Here is a 22,539-nt window from a genome sequence, read left to right on the forward strand (position 1 = left end):
TCTGGGGCAAAATGAGTACTTGGTCCTGCTAGTGAAGGCAGGGGGCTGGACTCGATGACCTTTCGGGGTTCCTTCCAGTTCTATGAGATAGGTATATCTCCATAATTCTGAAGTAAATGCTGGTTTGTATGTGTTACTATTTCTGATCATTACTATGGCAACCCCAGCATCGTGTGATATACATCCTCTGTCAGAGTAAAGCTGCTTTCAAGTATATGGCTGAAGAAGCACTCCAATGTTGCACATGCACACTCAGGTTCACTCGTGCACACTCAGGTTTACTCATTCACACAGGCACACTCGCTCTGGCTCACACACACTCTGTAGAACAAATGGTCATTTAATTGCAAAAGAAGTGACGTTACTGCAGGGGTAAATTTGTGTCAATTCTCTCTTTAGCTTCCTTTTTTCTGCCTTTCCAGTAGTTTGACTTCACCAGGGCTTGGAGCAGGTGCTGGCCTTTCTGCATGGATCCAGCTCCAAGATCTGGCTAGCTAAACAAACAATAAGGAAAAATTCACTTGAAACTTCAATTTCACTTCCACTTGAGACAAATCCGCACATGCAGCCTGCGAGATTGCATCCCTCTGCTTGCAGCCTAGCCACAAGTGTTAGCTGTAAATATATGGGGGATTCAGAGGTGCTTTCCAATGCCTACTGATGTGCACTTATCCAGAGCTGACTCACACAAGGGCTCTGTCACAAGCTTCAAAATCTGGCATAGAAAAATATGTGGGAAAGCAATCACATGACTATTTAACCCCATTTACTGTGGGGCCTCCAGAGTTAATTTGTGGAAGCGAAAAAGATAGAAAACTGGTGCAACATACGCTTTCAGAAGTGTGGTGGAGAATGTTGTTTGGCTGGCAGGAAAGGCTCATGCAGTGGAGCAATTTGCAGAGTTCCCCTCAGAGTTATAAATCATCTTCACAATATTACAGTCCCTTTTTTCTATGAAAATTTGCCCCATTTTCTTATTTACTTCTTTCCTTTGAGGGACTGTTCATCTGACCAAGTCCATAAATCCTTAATGCCAACAAATTGCATACTATCTGTTTTCCTTTCCCCCCCTTCACTCTATTTAAATTTTAATAGTTATAGCAAAAAAAAGGAATAAAGCATAAATAGAATGTCTGGAGTTGTTTTCCCCAGCACTGACCCTCCATTAGCCAGCAAATCGGAAATGCTCTTTGCATCAATTTTCAGAAGGCTAGCAATACCAGCAAGTATTATTCAATAGCATCACATCAACACAAGTTGAATCAAAAGATTTTTTTCAACCACATGATTCCGTAAAAAAAAAAGGATGTAGAAAAAAAAATTGTCATTTAAAGATGAAAATCCTCATAAAGTATTCTCCATATATTCTGATACTTAAGGCACAATATTTTTGTTGTTGGTGTTGAGCTTTATCCATAACATGTTAGCTCTTTATGGCTGGTTGTGTATGTCTCTCAATTCTTGTTTTGTTATTGGACTAGTGATATTAGAGCAGGTTGATTGCCTGGACTCTGTGGGATTTCCTTGCCATTTCTAGCCATGACTGCACTGGGAAAGAATTGCTGCATTAACACTCAGGGTATAATTGCATTTTGTCTGCTGTTCTTCTCACTGTTATATTTTACAACAGAAAGGACCCCTCAGGACCCATGATTCCCTCCTGCTCCACTTAATACTAGCATGCTCCCAAATCATTAAAGGAAAGGAAAGCTGTGATTTTATTTATTTATTATTTTATTTATTTAAGCTCTAAACTAGAAACCTTGCATCCTGTCAACATGAACAAAAGCCACACCTGCACCCTCTCCTTCTGGGGTACCATTTGATTGGAACTGAGGCATGCAAGCCGCTTCCTGTGGGAGAGAAGTATCTAACCTCTCCATCCAGTGTTTGTTCATTTCTTGGACAATTAGTCTTCTCTTTAGTACTACATGCATTCCTGAAGTGCCACCACTGCGGAAGCTGCATACTTATTCATAAACCTCAGTGGCCCAGACTAGGATCCAGCAGAGGTCCTGTGGAAAAAAAAATCATGTGATCATATAATCATAGATTGCATTGTGATGCATATGCACACGGGGGCCAAATTAAAGTTCCATGGACAGCCTAAATGCTGGCATTTCCTAGCTTCTGAGTACATGGCTTTGCAGCTTTAATATAACATTTTAATGTAGATTTGTGTGTGTCATTTTGTATAGAGCAAACACTGCCTTGTATGTAGGATAACAGGCCTCAGTAAAAATCTACCTAACATAAAAAACACAATACGCACACTAGCTGCCTTGCAAACTGGACTGAAGTGCACCATCATCGCTAGCTTCCTGCCAAGAGAGAATTCAGTCCCAGCTCCTGGATGAATGCCTTCTATGAAGAGCCCCACGCTGCAAGGATAGTGATCTTTGCATTTGAAAAGTAGGGTGCCTGGGTCAAAGAAACAGAGACCCATTGACTTGTTACCCATTTAAACACAGCCCCCATGGGTTTTGCTGTGGTCTCTGCATTTTGCCTCCCTCTTTGTACCTTCCCCTGCCTCCTGATATTTTAAACAGTCCCTGTGGCTTTGCTGTGGCACATTCCAAGCTAAACTGCAGGCAAAGCAGGCTTCAGGTAGCACTAGACTTGGGAAGTAATTAGACACTCAGGGCCAGATTTTCAAAGGTATTTAGGTGCCTACAAATGCAGATTGGAACTTGGTGTGATTTTCAAACATGTCTGGTGGACATTTCTATTGAAATCCGTGGAGTTACATGCCCAACCTCCATAGGCATTTCTGACAGTCCCAGCAGGTGCCTATCTTTGGGTGCCTAAATACTTTTGAATATCTGGTTCTCACTCAGCAAGATGCAAATCCAGAAAGCTACTCTGAAGTCTGTGGAGCTACCCTAGGTACCACCAGAACAGAATATGGCTCCTATTTTCTGATACTAGCAAGATAACTGGTTCAGGGACTGGTTTCTGGGCATAGCAAATGTGTATTCTAACTGAGTTAATCGGCAAGGTTGGAGGGAGCCTTGCTTCTGTGTCCCCTTTCACTCTCTGGAATCAGCTATATATAGACTGTGGTCTACATTAGGGGTGAACCTTTGCCAATAGGTACCTTGTACATCAATGCGAAATAACTGCAGTATCTCAGATGCCCTGGGTAAATGCTGACTTTTAATGGCAACTATTGTACAATATCAGTAGAGAATTCTGTACTTACACACAGGACCTTTGTCCCTAAATGCAAAGTCATGACATGGCAAGCTGGAAAGGGCACAATCACTGGCTCAGCTCAGCACACTGCACAGCCCTGTTTCCATATATAACCTAGCACACTCTGCCTTCTCTTCAATGTGCCACCTGCAGCCTGTGGATAATGTAGCCAGTCCTTCCTGCCTCATGTCAGGTTCTGTCCCTCAGTGCTAGGTCATCCCTGAACCAGATTCCTGGACAAAAGTACTAACTGTGATCCCGGTTGTTATCATACTGTCTCAGGCTTCCCTCCTTTCCTGTGGAACAAACAAACAAACCAACACTGCTGTTCACCTTCTCCTCTGCTCCTGGCCACAACCTCTCCATCAGTGTCTCACAAGAGGGACCAGAAATGGAGGCTGGAGCAGCAGTGGTCACATCCTCCCAAAGCATCTTTACTTCTTATCCCCATTAACTTCTGTGTAAGATTTCCTCTCTTTTTGGTTTCTGTGTTCTAGGTGGTGGTGATCATCTTGATGGATTGTCAGTTTCTATGGCGCCTGAGTTTGTATCCACCTTATGTGCCCCTCAACTAAAGGGTCTAGGTCAGTCCCAGGCCTCCAGAATTTATCCAGGCATATTCCAGTATTTGTCATCCTCAACTAATAAATAACTGGGGAAAGGCGAGTCATGCTGCCAGATCATTTTTACCCACAATCTCCAGGTGTCTGTGCCCTGCCTCCTCCTGATTCTCTCAGGAGAAAGGCCCATTTCCTGTCACATCAGTAGAATGGTCAGCTGTGTGGGACACTAGGCTGGGGAAACACTAGAGGGTTTCCACCAAAGTCCCACCTCTGTGTAACCCTGAACGAGTGTGTGTGTGTGTTAATTTACTGATGGGCGCTAGAAGCCCATTCTCATTAGAAGCCCCGTTGTATGAATAAACAAAGCTTTGGAGGTTGTGATGCTGAAAAGGCCTTTGTAAAACAGCCTGTTAAACTTGGTTTCCTGGGAACGGACATCTATTGATACTGAGCGTGAATTATTTTACTAAAAATTATCAAACAGTTTCACTGCAGCTGTCTAAGGAAACTTTCCCTTTTCTGGGAAATAATGCGGCTTCGACAGCCATACATTAATGTAACAAACAGAAGACTACCGTGACTAAGAAAACAAACAGTCTGAGAGCTGTTTCTCCAATCACTAGTTCTTTGTCTTGATTATTTTTAATTTTAGAATGTGTAAAATCTCAGACCTTAAGCCCACTGTATTTCCGTGGATATGAATTACATTCTCTATTAGGAAAGGTACTGACTTCTGGAGCGTGAGGGGACTCCTTGACCTCATCTTGATGCTATATTTGATGTATGCTCACTCCAGATGTAAATGCCAGCAGTTGACAAAGTATTGTCCCATTTCTCTATACTAGAACATCCATCTGGTGGCCAAGTGGCTGAGTTCTCTGGAGAAAAAACTTGAGCAGCACAGTGAAGGCAGCCACCAGGAGTTCCGCATCTTCATTAGTGCAGAGCCTGCTCCTTCACCTGACGGCCACATCATCCCCCAGGGCATCCTGGAGAACTCCATCAAAATCACCAACGAACCTCCAACTGGGATGCATGCCAACCTGCACAAGGCTCTGGATAACTTCAACCAGGTATGGTGACACTTCATAGGAATCACTGGCTTCCTTCATGATGTAGCTACAGTAACCAAACAGATTGCCAGATTAGTTAAGAACTGGTGTATCCAGATGCACAGCACAATGTATGTGGCATATCTGCTACCTTCTGCTCCTAGGTGGCCACTGCATAACCTTGTAGAATGTTTGCTTACAATCTGTTTAGGCAGCATTGAGTGGGCAAAAGGGGCGGGGGAGTGGCACTCTATGTCCAAAGTAGCATTACCTGTTTCCAAGTCACTGACAGTTCAGAAACAAGTGATCTGGGGCACCTGGCATTGGCCACTGTCAGAAGACAGGATACTGGGCTAGATGGACCTTTGGTCTGACCCAGTATTGCCATTCTTATGTTATTATCTAGAATGCTTATGGATCACTGTCTTAACAGATAAAGCACAAGGTGGGGGTACTAGATGGTGTCTTCTAGAGGTGACCAGCTCCTTACAGAACTATGTATAAATGTGTAGAGAAAAAGCTGTGTGATCATGGGGACTTCAGTCTGAGTGACACACGCTGGAGGTCTCATGCTGCCAGTACTAAAATCTCCTTGGGATTTCAAAAAATTTTAGATGATAATTTCCTAATTCAAAAAGGGTTGCATCAAACTCGAGAGAATTATGTATAGACCTAATGTTGATAGAGAAAGAGAAATTGATCAGAGAACTAACATTCTGCTAACTTAGGTAAAAGTGATCATGACTTGATCCCATTTATTAAATGCCAACAGAATAAAATCCAGATCAGTAATATATACTTGGTGCTTTAAAAGGGCCAATTTCAAAAAGCTAAAAAGAATTATGAGCCAGATCAGTTGAGGGAGAATTAAAACAAACAAACAAAAAATCACCAAACCCAATGATAATTGAACACTGTTTAAGGACATTTTACTAGATGCCTAAAAAGCCAAAAGTGCTTACCAAGAAAAAGGACATTTGTGAACAGTTCCCACACTGTGGTCTCAGAGATACCAGTTGTCAAGGCTGCTTCCCCACTCTGAACTTTAGGGTACAAATGTGGGGGCCTGCATGAAAACTTCTAAGCTTAACTACCAGCTTAGATCTGGTCCGCTGCCACCATTCCCAAGTGGATTCCCTTCCCTGGGAAGCCTTGAGAAACTCTTCACCAATTCCTGGTGAATACAGATCCAACCCCCTTGGGTCTAAAAACAAGGAAAAATCAAACAGGTTCTTAAAAAGAAGGCTTTTAATTAAAGAAAAAGGTAAAAATCATCTCTGTAAAATCAGTATGGAAAATAACTTTACAGGGTAATTAAACTTAAAGAGCTCAGAGGACCTCCCTCTAGCCTCAGGTTCAAAGTATAGCAAACAAAGATAAACACTCTAGTAAAAGGTACATTTACAAGTTGAGAAAACAAAGGAAAACTAAGACGCCTTGCCTGACTATTTACTTACAAGTTTGAAATAGGAGAGACTTGTTCAAAAAGATGTGGAGAACCTGGATTGATGTCTGGTCCCTCTCAGTCCCAAGAGCGAACCACAACCAAAACAAAGAGCACAAACAAAAATCTTCCCCCCACCAAGATTTGAAAGTATCTTGTCCCCTTATTGGTCCTTTGGGTCAGATGCCAGCCAGGTTACCTGAGCTTCTTAACCCTTTACAGGGAAAAGGATTTTGGAGTCTCTGGCCAGGAGGGATTTTATAGTACTGTACACAGGACAGCTGTTACCCTTCCCTTTATAGTTATGACACCAGTATTCCATGTACTTAGAATAAGAGACAAGTGGGGGTCCAAGCTGGGGGTCCATGCTGACTTTTAACGACCACTCTGTGTGCGTGTCTATTGATATAGACTGTGTATGATACTCGTGTAGTAACATACAGATATAAAATGAAGGTCTGCCTACCAACAACTGCTGCTGTTCTTATGGGGCTGGGATGTTGAAGATGGCTTACTTTGTCCTTGGTTGATAATGGGGCCATGAAGACAGATCTGAAGGTTTCTCTCAGAAGGTCTGACCTCAGTGAGGCCTGCAGCTGAGTTTGTCTGCCTTTTTGGGCCAAGGCACAAAACCCGATACTTTGAATAACAAACAAGAGTATGGCCTGCCCCAGGGCACAAGTGCACATGTGCATCTGACTCCAGGTACATAGAGGGGCAAAATATACCAGGTCTTCTTTTCCAGGTCTTTGGGGCTCAGATCAGACCCAGCATCTGCCTTAGTTACTGTTGGAATGCAAAGTATTTCATATGATACAAATACATCATCTGGCTTTTTCCTAAATATGGAACAGAAATATTTATTGAGCACTACTGCCTTTTCTGCATTATTATAGACAATTCTACCATTTCCATCTAGTTACAGATCAATACCATTGTTAGGATTACAACAAGGAGTCTGGTGGCACCTTAAAGACTAACAGATTTATTTGGGCATAAGCTTTCGTGAGTTAAAACCTCACTTCTTCGGATGCATAGCTATGCATCCGAAGAAGTGAGGTTTTAACTGACGAAAGCTTATGCCCAAATAAATCTGTTAGTCTTTAAGGTGCCACCAGACTCCTTGTTGTTTTTGTAGATACAGACTAACACGGCTACCCCCTGATAATTGTTAGGATTATTTTTGTTCCTAATATACCTGAAAAACTCCTTCTCTCTGCTGGCCATAGATGTCTCCTCAAATCCTTTTGCTTCCCTTTTCAATTTTGTACAATTCCTAGCTTCTGATTTATATTCATTGCTATCAAATTCCACTTTCTTCCATTTGTTGTACACATTTTTTTGTAAAGGGACTGCTACGTGCTAATATGTACAAACCAGCTGGAGGAAAAAACACACAAACTGAAAAATCAAGTAAGGGGAGAAGGTGGAGTATGACTCCAACGCATAAAATTCTAAGTAACCTAATTACCCCTTAATGAACACTTTACTACAATATATTTTTATTTTTTACACTTGCTTTCACTTTCTCTTTAAGCCAGGTTGTTTTTTTAACCAGTGGAGCCTTCTTTCTTGACTCTGTACAGAGAATAGGGACTGACTCTGAATTAGATTAATTTTTCAGGTCTATATTTAAATAAAGAGGGAACAACTTGATAGCTGTGAGTGATAGGCACTGTTTGGACGGGAGCCTACAAGGAAAACCCTGGGCACTGGTATGGAGATTCAGTCGAAAGCTGTCTTCGCTTCGAGTCAGCACTGGGGCAATGCCATTTCTGTGCTAGGGACTGCTGTGCAATTGCCTGTCCTCTCTTGTGGATGAGATAAAGCCGAGGCCCTGGCCACTCATGTTTATCAAAAATCCTATGGCATCTTTCCCTAGAGACTGGGGCGTTATCCCCAGGCTTAGCCAAATCCCAGCTGGCTAGCTGTATTCTGTCTCCCTAAATCCCCATGCTATTCTTCACTTATCCTAAGGCAGCCCTGGATCACCAGCTGGTGCAGAGCAGCTGCCTTGTTCCACTCACAGCTGGGCAGTGAAGTCACGCTTACCCATGCAGAGGTCTCCCAGCTAGAGCCCATGTTGTGGGAAGTGAGGGGGATAGAGGCCATCTGCCCCAGAGCAGTCCCTAGAGGCATTCTGACCTTGTCAGCTGCTTCTATGCATGTCAGAGCAGCGGGTAGAATGCTCCTTAAAAGGTGCCCACATGGTGCTGCTGGCCAGTAGAGAAGGTTTTAAGGCTACTGTTGGCATGGCCAGTCATTGCTCACTAGGAGCACAAGCATCAAGCTTTGCAGGGTGCACCCCCATGTAGTAGTTCAGGGCCAGCTGCAGTGTAGCCTGCAGCCCGGGAGGCACAAGGGGAGCCAGTCCTGTCAGGCAAAGGTGCTGCGTCATGTGTACTCTGTTAGATGCTCTGATTTTGAAGGCGTCTGCAGTGTAAGGAAGGGAGTCTCCAGGGAGGCGCAGGTGGGAGGTTCCAGGCAGGGGTTAATGTGAACAGTCAGTGAAGATTATTCCATTTTTATCCACTGCCATTCATCATTTTGAATTGCACAGAAAGTCCCACAGATCAGGGGAGGGGGGAACCTTCCTCCAAAGTAATGTTTTCATCCTGCCTGTACTCATTTCAATCAGATAGTAATTAACATTTTCTAAATTGCTAGAGCATTATAAAATGCCTCTTATCACAAAATCCTGCAATGTGTGGGAGGAGAACCTTTACACCTCATTTCATTGCTTTGTGTTCCGTTCTTGCTCAGCGTACGGAATGGATGTTCAAATTTAGCTCAGCTGAAAGCTACAAAGGCGGCTTATTATTGTACACGGGGAATATTGTTCTGGTTTTGTAGCTAAAGAAAAGGTCGGGATTAAATAGAGAGAGAGGCCAAATGAGGCTACGAGCCAGATTCTTTCTCAGGTTTCATTCAGACAAAAGCCCACTGGGAGGTTGCTGGAGGAAAGAATGGGCTCCGAGCGTAGTAGGATGCTTTGACCCTGTTCTTTTGTAATATCTGCAAAGCAGCGCCCTAAAAACTGAGGGGGTTTAGAAGCTACTCCCTAACTGAGGGGACAACAGGGCAGTGATTGCTCATGATGCCCAAGCCTGATTCCCATTAAACAAGGATCAGCACATTGCATGGCAAGCGGGACCTCCATTCTCTAGCAAGGTCCCTGAATTCTGCAGTGGTGCAGTGCAGCAGCCTGGGAATCTGCTGCAGAGTTGGGTAACTTAAGAAATGGAAATTGTTAATGAATGGGTGTGAAGTTGAATCATATAATCAGTACAGTGACCCTTTGTTTGACGTATTTTGCTATTAAATTTTGTTTATTTTATGCTAACCTCACCCCCCATCTTCAGTTCTCAATGTATCAACAACACACAACTGCATCAGAGAGTCTGTCAGTGCAAAGCTGGAAGTTTTGGCACTGAGGAGATATGGAAGGCCATTTGGGATTGTGGGATGAAAACGTGGGCTGGATGTGTCTGCCCAAAAAATCAGCAGTGAAATAGTTAACAAGGCAGGCACTAAAATAGTTATTAGCTTTCCATGTGAATGCCCCAATGAGGTGAATGGGTAATACACTCCTCCCTGAGCTATTGATTCAGGCTGACTGCAGACTCAGGCAGACATCACTGCTTTGGCTTACACCAGGGTCGCATTGTAAGGTTTTCTCCCCAATCACAAAAAATAGAAATATTTTTAAATAGCAGCTTGGATTCCAATGCACAGTTCCAATGCAAAAAGGGAGCTCCCGTGGCTGCCATTACCATGACATGGGTGCATGAAGGGAGTGGAGACCAACAGAAAGACCAGCTTTCAGAAGCAGTGTAGAGCCGTACCTCTGTGCTGGTGTGCCAGAAACCACAGTGGGGGGATGGCATCTTAGCTACAGCGGAAACTCCTGAGCTCCTCTGGCTTTAAGTCAAAAGCTGCAATGACAGTCACAAGGGGAAACAAGGTGACAGTCACAACGGAACGGGTGCCCAGCCGAGCTGGGAACGATGGAATCTGCTCCCACTTTCAATTAACGGGGCCTCCCACCCCGAGTAGGATCGGGCTCACAATTCCCTCCTGGGAGGGCTCCAATTCCCTCACGTTTAGGTGCTGCTGGAGTGCAGGGCTCTGTGTTTTGGTTTTATTCCCTCCTTGCTGTGAGAGAGACTCTCTCCACTGGAGATGGATGCAGCCGGCTCGCCTCCTGCTCAAAGCCTTATCTCTGAGCCATCGCTTGCATGCTCCCAGCTCAGCCCTGAAAGCTGGCTTCCTTTGTTCCTCTTCATTGACTAAATGACTCAGGCTCTCCGCCCCTCCACCTCCAAGCCTGCCCATTACCTACTCACTATCCAGAGCGCAGCCTGGAAGATGGGCAGCAGAGCCGCTGTCAGTGTGTAGGGTCAGAGGTCCAGTTTTGTTATTCTCCCCACTGCTTGGCAGTTTCTACTGGCACATGCTGGGTGTGTGCTCAGTACAATAAGGTCGTATCTATCAGGTGAACACGCTAGAAGAGAGAGGGCAGTTAGGCTTGTTTTTCTCAGAATGTATCATCAATGGAAACGAAGCCCCTCTCAGGTAATGTACTGCTCTTTCCTCTGGCCCTGAGCTCCTTCAGGGTAAATAATGCTAATGAAACCCTGGAGAACCAAAGAGTTAGTTTTCAGGCCTCAGTGCTACAGTGATTCTGTTACAACTGTGACTCCCAGCTGGTTCTCTGTCCCCGACTCAGACTTCTGCTCTGGCCTGTCGCACCCCTCGTTCCTAGTCAGCTGTGCAGGCACTAGTCACCCGTAGAGCTCAGAACACAAGGGGTTTGGAGGCAGCCAGTCTATGTGGCAGATTACGTTAGTCAGAGCAGGCAGAGACAGTACTGTAGGCACACCTGCTACAGAGGCCCATAGTTATGGCAGGTGGGCAATGCCAATTCACAAGCCAGGAGTCTCAGACCCAGGGGCTGAGGCAGGGGTGAAAGGCTCTGGGTTGTTCTCTACTCTTTGGAGCCCTCAATACTAAATCTCTTTGCTTTTAATCCATTTATTGAGCCCTTGGCAACTCATCCTGCCAGTCTGCAGCCAGCTGACTGCCAATGGGCAAATGCATGCATGGTTTGGGACGGGTGGGAGTGGAAGGCTGAAGCATTCTAGAAGTCCCCGACAGACAGCAGTTTTGAGGAGTCAAAGCGGAGCCCTGCGTGTCCCATGATTCTGTGACCAAAGAATCATTTGCCAAATCCAGAGCTTTCATGTGTAGCACTTGCCATGGTTAAGAAACCTCTGAGAGAAACCTCTGTGTAACCCCAGCAGCAGTGTCTGCTTAAAGCACTCCTGTAGAAGAGATGTGAACTGCTCCGTTGATCTCAATGTGGTGCCAGTTCACTGATGATCATTTCAGTGGAAACATTTAGCTAAAGTGCTCATCCACTATTGCTAGGTGCAGCAGCAGATATGGGGGCAGAGGAGAGCAAGGCAGCTAAGTTGCTGTAAGAGCTAGTGAGATGAGGAACAAGGAATTCAAGCACAGCAAAGAACATCAGGTCCCCTCGATCACTATGCACAAGGGAGGGGGGGAGATGTGTCTATTCTCAGTGTCAAAGGTCTAAACTCCCCATGGGAGCCAAAAGCCAAAGCTACCCCCTCACCTTTCCAGGGACCAAAAGCCCTGGTTGTCCAAACTTTCTGCTGTCCCCGTGATAACTTCAATAATAGAGCTCTGCAGTCAATAGCCAGACCTGCCCGCTCAGTGCTTCAGGGGGTATTTAATATTGCAGTAACATAGAAAGCTTGTGTGTTTTGGTTTTATTCCCTCCTTGCTATGTCCAGTCCCATAGAAACCAGGGACCTTCTCTGATTCATGAGTTAATCAGAGCTCAGAGAGGCTGAGGCTGGAGCGGGGCTGTGAAGTGTATGTATGTGGTGAAGCGAGGTTCTTCCCCCAGCCTTGGTGAAATTCACCAGGGCCCAGCCCAGCCACCCAGGCCATGCATTCTGCCCAAGCTTTGCACCACAGTTAGCTCTGTTGTCTACAGACTTGGGCACTCCTCACTGCACCAGGGAACATCTGGAAGGTTTGTTCAGTACTATATGGGCAAAAACCTTCATTTAAAACCCCAAACTGCTTAGATGCTTCAGAAATGAGTAGATGAGGGTGCCACGTTGCAGGACCACTGGTTGAGAGGGTTCGCCATACCCTGTAGTCAATAGAGTTTGCAACCCAGGTAGAGCCCTGAGATGGAAGGTATGGTGGAAATGCACAACACTGCTGTTCTGTTTCCATTTCAGGACACCCTGGAGATGTGTGCTCGGGAGAACGAGTTCAAAAGCATCCTGTTCGCCCTCTGTTATTTCCATGCCGTGGTGGCAGAAAGACGCAAGTTTGGGCCCCAGGGCTGGAACCGCTCCTACCCCTTTAACACTGGAGACCTCACTATCTCAGTCAACGTGCTGTACAATTACCTGGAGGCCAATTCAAAGGTGCGTGAAACAAAGAAATTGGCTCTGTGTGCAGATTGTAGCCCATATGCTTATTACACGTCTGTTGAAACATCTGAAATCCTTTTCACTAAATGCCAATTCCCCGGCATCATCAGGCTTTCTAGCTTCAGAACTCAGTGTATCTTAGGGGGATACAGAGCGGCCTCTGCTCCACTTGCATCTGTTGCAGCTTACAAACTACACTTAGATAAAATATCAGCTCTGGCATGTGCGAGTCTCCTCCCTGCCATTTTAGGGCCAATATTTGGAAATGTTTGGCTGCCTAGACATCTATGTTTAATGTATGGAACTTCAAAGAGATTCGCTTCTCATCGGGGAAACCCCACAAAGTCTGTTCTGCAGGCTGGATTTCTCTGGGCCGCTCTCCTGCATGGTGTGATTTAACTGCTACATGATATTCAATTACTTAGAAAAATGAACTGGTGAAATGAAAACATTCACCCTGTAGATCAGTTCTTTGCTTTCCAGTCTGCGGCCCCATGATGAGGTCAGTGGAGCTGCATCTGCGTGGACTCTTTCATGCCCTCTTGGTTCATTATTTAGGTCCCCTATGACGATTTGCGCTACCTCTTCGGTGAGATTATGTATGGAGGCCACATCACAGATGACTGGGACAGACGACTTTGCAAAACCTACTTGGAGGAATTTATTAAGCCAGAAATGCTGGAGGGAGAGCTCTTCCTAGCTCCAGGATTTCCTCTCCCGGGGAACATGGACTACAATGGTTATCACCAGGTAGCCTCTTTGTTTGCTGGTATTAATTATATTGCTGAATTTAATGTCCTCCATAATCACCTTTTAATCTGTCATAGGAGACAGTGAATAGGATTGCAGAGTTCCAGCTCATCTTGTATTATTTCCTGTTATGTTCTTTTTCTGTAGACTGTTAAGCATCCCCTTGGATGAGCCAAGTTTAATGGTAATTTGATACTTCATCATGAGCTCTTCTGTTCATGCATGAATAGAACAACTGTATTGGTTCTTGGGACTTGAGCAGGTCTAGTGGAAAATTACATCCGCATACCGTTTGCTAAAATGGCCCTTTCAAGCTCCTTTTAGCATTGGATCTGATGAGAAACACTCAAGACTCTTGGATGTTTACTTTCTGATTTCATCCGTTCTTTATGTGCAGAGGCAGCAGCAGGGGCTGATGTATTAGTTCGTTTTTGTTCATAAAACTGGTGAAACGATCTCTACTCCTGGAAGTGAAATTCCCAGCAAAGAGGTCAGGGTATTGATGCCCAAATGTGTAGCAAACGAAAAGGTAGAAGAAGCTCAGCTCTGAGATATGTAGCCAAGACATCCTGCAACAATGGCCAGACTTGTTTTCTTGTGGCAGAAATGATTATTATTCCAGCGGCTTTACTAATTCCACTCTTCTGCTTCCTAGCAGTTTGTTAGCACCGCACGTCAGTCCAGCTGAATACGCTGCATTGGGCAGACTGTGTGTGGTGGCTGTCCAGCCCATCAATGCGATCAGTAAGTGTAAAGTCCCTGGCCCTGTACGTAACAATAATGGGAGGTGTGATCTTCCTGTGTAGTACATAGACGATGCCCTGCCTGCCGAGTCTCCGTACCTGTATGGTCTCCATCCGAATGCTGAAATCGGCTTCTTAACCCAGACCTCAGAGAAACTCTTCCGCACCGTGTTGGAGATGCAGCCTCGTGACACCAACACTGGCGAAGGAGGAGGGGCTACGAGGGAAGAAAAGGTAAGATGGGCAGAGGAGGGAGCCATTGCCACTTGGGTGACTTTGCTTAATTTGGCTGCATTTTAGTCTGTTTTTTCTCATGACCCTTTATTATAACCTAGTCAGCCTTTGTATAGTGTGTACAAGGAACAGAAATAACCAGCCTGGCATTCTTCGGACGCTTAGGGTTACCATTCGTCCGGATTTACCCGGACATGTCCTCCTTTTTGTTCTAAAAATAGCGTCCGGGGGGAATTTGTAAAGCACTCAAAATGTCCGGGATTTCCCCCCTCCCCCGGCAGAGCAGAGCGAGCGGCTGGCAGGGCTGCAGGAAAGTCCCGGGCTGGACTCCGGAGCAGCTGTAGAGGAGCCGGATCCGCCCTGCATTCTGAGCAGGCAGCTCTCCCCTGCAGCCCGGTCCAGCAGCACTGTGCAGGGCCAGGGACCGGGTTTTGTTGTGCTGGGGAACGCAGCCACGTGTCCGGCTCGCCTCGCACAGAGCCCAACACCCTGTTCTGAGCAGCAGGGTAAGGGGGCCAGGGAGGTTCTGGAGGGGGCAGTCAAGAAACGGGGGGGGGCTTTTTGGGGGGAGTGGAGAAAGTTTTGGGCAGTCAGGGTACAGGTAGGGGGTAGGGTCCTGGGGGGCAGTTGGGGGGGGGTCTTAGGAGGGGGCAGTTAGGGGACAAGGAACAGGAAGTCTTAGGTAGGGGGTGGGGTTCTGGAGGGCAGTTAGGAGCAGGGGTCCCAGGAGGGGGCAGTCAGGGGACAAGGAGCGGGGGGGTGGGGGGCTGGGAGTTCTGGGGGGGAGCTGTCAGGGGGCAGGAGTGGGGAGAGGGATCGGAGCAGTCAGGGGACAGGGAGCAGAGAGGTTTAGATGGGTTGCGAGTTCTGGGGGGGGCTGTCAGGGGGTGGGGAGTGGTTGGATGGGGCGTGGGAGTCCCAGGGGTCTGTCTGGGGGTGGGGGTGTGGATAAGGGTTGGGGCAGTCAGGGGACAAGAGGCAGGGAGGCTTAGATAGGGAGTGGAGTCCTGGGGGGCAGTTAGGGGCAGGGGTCCCAGGAGGGGGCAGTCAGGGGACAAGGAACGGGGGGAGGGTTGGGGGTTCTGGGGGGGCGGGAAGTGGGAGGGGCAGGGGCGGGGCTAGGGCGGGGCTCCTCCCGTCCTCTTTTTTGCTTGATGAAATATGGTAACCCTACAGACGCTCGACATATTAGTGTAATTGTACCATAGCCAGTGGTAGGGCCTGACTTTAACTGGTCCTCTGCGCTCCAGTGCCTTCATTATCATCATGTGAGGACATACAAATTTTTAGTTGTTGCTACCTACCCAAACCATAAAAAGAAGATGATGTGAGAACATTGCGAATAAATCTGGCTATGGCCTCTGCTGGCACACAGCCATCAACCACAGGGGATGGCAGTCTGGCTGGCATACATACAGGCTCCCAGAACACACCATACACAAAATGCCAGCCTGTTGCTTTGGAGTTTTTCCTAGTGCGTTTTCTGTTTATTAGTTACACACTAGCAATGATATTTCCAAATCCAGCTGTGAAGGAGACAGGAAGTAACTTGCTTTGTTATGCTTTTTCCCCATGTTGTATTCATTCAGAATACCAAATTCAGTTTAAAATTCCATTTAAAATAATCTCCCATTTTTGTCACTAAAACATTAAAGAATAGTTCATAAAGTCAGCAATCCTGGAGGCACCAGTATTTGATTTTACCTTCATAGTTTCATCCATCTTCCTGCATTGAACCTGGCCTTGGAAAAAGGAGCAATGCAAACTTGGATGCAAAATAGAGTATGCCATGCCGTGTGGACATTTATAAATAGTCCTTTTAAAAGAGCCTCATTTGACATGATGTTTGGTTGGCATTTGAATTTTCCTAGGCTGGGACAAGCTGTTTTGAAACGTGCCATGCGTGATTCAGCAAGACATTGATTACTTTCCGATGCAGTAAGTGGCAGGTGGAGCTCTCTTCCACCATTCAGTAGAGGAAGCACATGGGTCACTCACTCCTCTCTCTCTCTCTTTCCTTTGGCAAATAGGTGAAGGCTCTTCTGGATGAGATTTTAGAGAAATTAACAGATGAGTTTAACATCCTGGAGCTGATGGCAAAGGTGGAGGAGAGGACACCCTACATTGTGGTTGCCTTCCAGGAATGTGAGCGAATGAACATCCTCACCAGCGAGATAAAGCGCTCCCTTAAGGAGCTAGATCTGGGATTGAAGGTAGGCGCTCTCTCTGCTAGAGTTGCAGTCTTGTGAAATCTCATATGCACATTGAATGACTGGAAAGCAGAGGTGGTGAGGGTGTGAAGAGAAACGAAAAGTGTCTCACGTTTTAAACAGTTACATTTTAAAGTGGTACCTAACAAATAGCACAGTGTGCTGCAACGGTAACTCAAGTTCATGAGGAAAAATTCATAGTTGCTCTTCACAGGTCAGAGTAGATGATCACAATGGTCCCTTCTGGCCTTGGAATCTGTGAAAAATGCACATGGTCCCCTATACCCCACCATAGGCCCTTTGTGGAGTTACAGGTACACAATGAGGCATTCTGTGATATTGAAAGGCAGCACATTTAAAACTGATAAAAGAAAGTACTCTTTTACACAGTGCCTGAATAGCCTGTGGAACTCATTGCAACAAGGTATCACTGAAGACAAGAACTTAGCAGGATTCAAAAAAGGGTCAGTCACTTATAAGGATACAAAAATATCCATATTTGGAATCATAACAGTGTAAGGCTAGAAAGCACCCCATCAGGTCATCTAGTCCATACCCCCACGTTGAAGCAGAACCAAGTACACCTAGACCATTCCTGGCAAGTATTTGTCCAACCTTTTCTTAAAGGTCTCCAAAGATGGAGATTCCACAACCTCCCTTGGTAATCTATCCCAGTACTTAACTATCCTTATAGTAAGAAAGTTTCCCCTAATATCTAACCTAAATTTCCCTTGCTACAGATTAAACCCATTATTTCTTGTCCTACCCTCAGTGGAGATGGAGAAAATTGATCAATGTCCTCTTTATAGCAGCCCTTAACTTATTTGAAGACACTAACCAGGTCCCCCTCTTCAGTGGTCATTTCTCAAGACTAAACATGCCAATGTTTTCTAAACCTTTTATGATTTTAGTTGCTGTCCCCCGGACTCTCTCCAATTTGTCCACATCTTTCTTACATAACAATAATAGTAACAATGGCATGGATTTCAAAAGCCAAGAGTTTTGGAAGGGACATGACACCTTCTGCATCAGGGCATGAGTGACTCTCTAAATGAAGGGGGACAGGAATAAACTGCCCCTATGGACAGCTTATCCCATAACTGCCTCCTGCAGGGTTTCTTGTACCTTCCTGTGAAGCTGCAGAGACAGAGCACTGTTTGATTCAGGATGGCAAAGCCCATGTTTCTAGGAGCTATTGTTTTGGAAGGTATTTTATGCAAAACTGTGAGCGGACTGCATGGATGATGGGCCATAAACAGGTGGGATTCTTTGATTCAGTAATATTAGTGACAATGAGTTAAGACTGCTGGACTGGCAGGCACTAGCTCCTGTGTGTAGTTCAGTGCACTGCCGACAGTGGGACGCTACAGGTCACCAAAACAGTGCGTTGTCTGGTGTCTTGTGATACATGCAAATGTACGGAGTTAACATTCCTTTGTTGTATGTCTACTGCCATCCCATAAGAGGCTGTCAGGACAGCTGGTATTGTAAGGGAACAAGAGGCCAAAGAACTGATGGATCCCACTCCTGTCTATACAGACCATAGGCACCGCTTACTTTCCCACAACTGCAAAGCTTTACAGACCTACTGACAGAGAATTTGAGAGCAAAGGAAGAATGGATTGGAGCAGCACCCTTCCCCTGGGTGTGGGGGAGGCAGGAGCCAGGTTCCACAGGGAAGTGATGCTGCTGTTTCATTGGACAGGTTGTCAACTGCAGAAGCAAAGAAGCTATGCCCTGGAGCGGGGTCACTAAGCCACTCCTCAGCCTGCTTGCAATGGCCAGAGTGCTGCAGTAATAATCCTCATGCTTTGTCTCCGTATCACAACTCAGATATTTCCAAAGCAAAGCAGACCGCATAGTGGTAGCTATGGACACTCCCCTGAGCCTGGTCAAGACATTTCTATGGCCCATTAGACATCAGGCGGGACTCCCAAATGTCCTGTTTAGCAACTATCATGTGAGGTGTGGGGCCAGGAAACCCACCAGAATAGCAGCTCTACTTGGATCTATAGCTATGTCAGCGAGGCATGCACAGCCAAAGGAATTCCGTGCTTGAAGGAACTGGAGGTTACTTGTCCTGAATAACCACAGCATCATGGGTGGAAAGGACTGGCAGATGAGCAATGAGGCAGCTGCCTGGTCCAGCATGCATACTTTTTGTAACCATTATAATCTCAACTTCCAGGTCTGCTGATAGAGCCTTTGGCAGAGGGGTCTTCAATTCACAGGTAGCACCATTAGCCTGTTTGTCTGCATAGTCTGGATAGCTCCTAAATTCCATATCCTCATCAGCCCTGCCTTTACTCCTCTCACTACTGACGGCTTCCTACAAGTAGAGGATCGGCAAACGTGCCGTCACTCAAAGAACAGAGAAAGCCCGTCTGTTCCTCTTCTCCAAAGAGGGGCTAATAGAACCCACCCATCGGTCACTTTGTGAGGGTAATATGGTGATGGAGATGCTGTTCTTCCCCTTGGCTCTTATGGATAGGACATGTCAGAAGGGAAGTCTCCTGAGAAACACATGTACAGCCTGATAATTATACTCTGTTGCCTACAGCAAGGTCCCTTCCGCAGATATTTATGATAACTGACGTATTCTTGGAGTTTATAACAGCTCATTTGGATGGGAAGGTGGAGGAGTGGCCCCTTTCTTACCAAGCTTGCTCAGAGGCAAAGCTGTAGCTTCGCTAGTCAAATCAACAGTGAGAACTCGGCCTGCAAATAAAGAGTCAGCAGACATGCACCTTCTCAAAGAAGAGAAAGTGACCAGTCAAATAGCGTATTTCTTAAACTGGTTTCCACCCTGCTGTACTAGATATTTAACATTGGGGGGGAGGGGGGAAATTGCCATTTAATTCTTTGGCATCATTTCCTGCTTACATAGTAACACTCTGCTTCCTGGGTTAAAAGAACCTTACTATAAGTACACTCTGAAAAACATGGTTGATGTAACCTCTTCCAGCTGGCCTCTGGTATGTTGGTCTATTTAGACACCCCCCCCCCCTTGGTTTCGCCATCTGTGAAATGGGGATAATGATGCTTGACCACTTTTGTGCAGATCTTTGAAATCTGTGGAGGAAAGTGCTAAGAAATATTTTTTTATTATCATAATTTTGTGGACTGATTAATATGCCGCAGATAATTCAGCTGTCCAACCATTTAGAAAAATCACATGAAAGTGAAAGTGTGGGATCAGTATGGCGTGGAAAAACTGATCCGTTTGAATCAGTTTGTGTCTTATTTTTAAAATAGCAAAGTGGTGAATACAAAGCACGTTTTTCATATGCATTTCCTGCAAATAGAAGGTGCTAAAAACTGAAATTCAAACATTTAAGTGACATCTGTCTACTGCTGAAAAATTGGTGTTTGTTCTGTTGACTAAAGAGATAAAAATGTTGTGTGTGCTTTGTAGTTCTGCAATATACACAATCCACTTTAAAATAGGCTGATATTTATGCTGCCAATTATTTTAAACAGATTTACTTTATTTACCAGTGTTTGGCAGTTGAATTGGAAATTCCGTTTCTTGAGACAGGTAAACAGAAGTGATTTAATGTTTCAATCTCTGAGTAGCAAACAAGAGGATATTGTAACTGGGACAATGTGTAGCAATTAGATTTAATGTGGAGAAACGCAAGCTACTACATATTGGCCAGGGAAAACAATGAGAAGAATGGCCCTGAACTAAAGCACAAAGGCTTTGAACAGAGTTTAGGCAGTAACAGAACATGCACGTCCCCCCAAAACACTACCACAAACTACAGCAGGGATGTAATGCAACCCTTTGAGTGAGATTCAGAGATGTATAGAAAGACTCCATGGCAGAGAAGCCTCCAGACAGTGTGTTGAAAGGACTGTACACTCTGCTCAGACTGCCCAGTGCAGGTTGGCCCAGCAGTCTAGACATGACATCACCATCTGCAGCCAAGTCATAATCCTGACTGTGAGGAATGATCTCAGAGACACAAAGAGGCGTGATAAGTTAACAGAGACCCAGTCTGATCCTTCATGTTATATCACTTGACTGCCCAGCATGGAAAATGGGAACTGCAGGTCCCCAGCAACTCGGCAAATCAGATCACTTATTTAGATGCCTAAATATGGGCTTAGGTGCCTAACACTAGACATTCACATTTGGAAACGTTGACCACAGTCTCCACCAGGAATCGTGTCTGTCCCCTCTTCTAGTCGGTAGCTGCTCCAGCGAGGAGACTGCCATTTCTCTGACTCACACTGTGAGTCAGACTTCACTCACCAGACGACAGGTTTCTGGAGGTACAGAGATCAGTGGACTCTGTGAGAACTCACAGTCAATAAATCAACCATGTGATTTTTCATGAGACTTGCTAAGTTTTGTTTTTTCCTGCTTCTGTGTAAATGCTGTGTGTCAGACTCAGAATGAGATGTATTGGAGCTTGATAAGGTCACTATATCAGCCTCAACACGACAATGATGATAAAGCTTACAGTCAGAAGGGACCACCAGATCATCCCGTCTGACCTCCTGCACTAAATCCCACCTATTCAGTCCCTTGTGACCATGCCCGAAAATATCCAGGACACTTGATAGCAGTGGACAGTGCTTAAGAACATCTGCAGAGATGTATCCTTCAGCTCTCCTCTACCCTCAGGTGTGATTGTGACAGATACACCAGGCAGCATGGGGAGCTCACTCAGGCCATCTCACAATTCAGGATCTTTGGAAATTCAGAACAACCTGCATGTAAATTAGAGCTGAGTCAACAATTCAGCTGGCAGAACCTCTCACGCAAATCAGGAGGAAAGCAGTGTAGCACCAGAGACAGTACCATAATATTGGGCAACATCAGCCAATAGGGGGAGCTTTCCCTCTGCCCCATCCCAGGAAGTTGTCTGGTTTTGGGTGGGCATGTTCATCATCAACTCATGCCTCTTGCATTTTATCTTCTCATTCTCTCTGGTTCAAAGCAGCCTCTGCTGCATGTCTGAGGATTGGAATGTCTCAATTAGGATATATAAGGCTACTATCTGGAGTTCCTTTCAGACTCATGCCCAATTTAGGAATGAAAACTTTGTGTAATTGTTACTCCCCAAACCCCCTCCTGGGCAAGTTGTTAATGCTTGTTGACCTCCCACAACTGGGGATCTATACTGACAGGACTCAGAGGAGAAAGGAAGCTTACTTAGCAGAGACCGTAGCTTTGTAGTAGAATAAATATTGTGGGGAGAAAGTATGCCTCTTTGCTGCTCACTAAATATCTGCTAACAGAGGGTGAGTTGGCTATTTCAAGACTAATTTGAATCTTTGAATAGTTCATTGTGTGCATCTAACTACAAAGCCATTGTCTGGTCCAGAAATAGGAGCCATCCAGTTAGGATGGTAACCGTCAACAAGAACTGGTGCTTTATGTTTAAAAGCCTTAGTTCAGAATAGCTTCCATGTGACTGATGCTCCTGCATAGTGTTGCACCCAGAGTAATGACTGACTGTGAAGGCAGGTGAACTCCTTACTGATTTTCTCCCTTCCTGCCATATTGCTGGGACCTAATCCTGGTCCCATTAAAATCAATTGCAAAACTCCTGCTGACTTCAGTGGTGCTGTACCTAACGGCTGTAGTTGGACTTAGGTGCCTACCTCCTTTTGGGAATCTAGCCCTTAGACTTTTAAGTGACTTACATGTTTTGGAAAATTTTATCCAAGGTCTCCTGATTCCTAATGTCCTGCTGTAACCACTAGACTACTCTCTCTCCCAGACTTCATTGCCTACACTGTTTTGCCAATGGCTTTAACCCAGAGTTGAAGGATCTACCTGAAGAGGTGAGGGAAGTGGTCCATTCAGTCCTTGGCCTCTGCTGAGATGGCTGCCCCCAGTATCACTGGTGAGAGGCAC

At 45.5% G+C, this 22,539-nt stretch overlaps 1 protein-coding gene across 1 annotated transcript in view; it reads left to right on the forward strand.

Moving 5' to 3' along the window:
• The window catches only part of DNAH9 (dynein axonemal heavy chain 9), a 405,383-nt gene that overhangs the window by 361,452 nt on the left and 21,392 nt on the right, over positions 1-22,539 (forward strand). The window contains exons 63-67 of the mRNA XM_065563307.1: positions 4,604-4,831; positions 12,533-12,724; positions 13,289-13,480; positions 14,287-14,457; positions 16,488-16,670. Of these exons, the coding sequence (XP_065419379.1) occupies positions 4,604-4,831; positions 12,533-12,724; positions 13,289-13,480; positions 14,287-14,457; positions 16,488-16,670 (966 nt within the window). The remainder of the gene's footprint in view (positions 1-4,603; positions 4,832-12,532; positions 12,725-13,288; positions 13,481-14,286; positions 14,458-16,487; positions 16,671-22,539) is intronic.

The sequence above is a fragment of the Chrysemys picta genome, chromosome 12, assembly GCF_011386835.1.
Source record: "Chrysemys picta bellii isolate R12L10 chromosome 12, ASM1138683v2, whole genome shotgun sequence".
Taxonomy (NCBI): domain Eukaryota; kingdom Metazoa; phylum Chordata; order Testudines; family Emydidae; genus Chrysemys; species Chrysemys picta.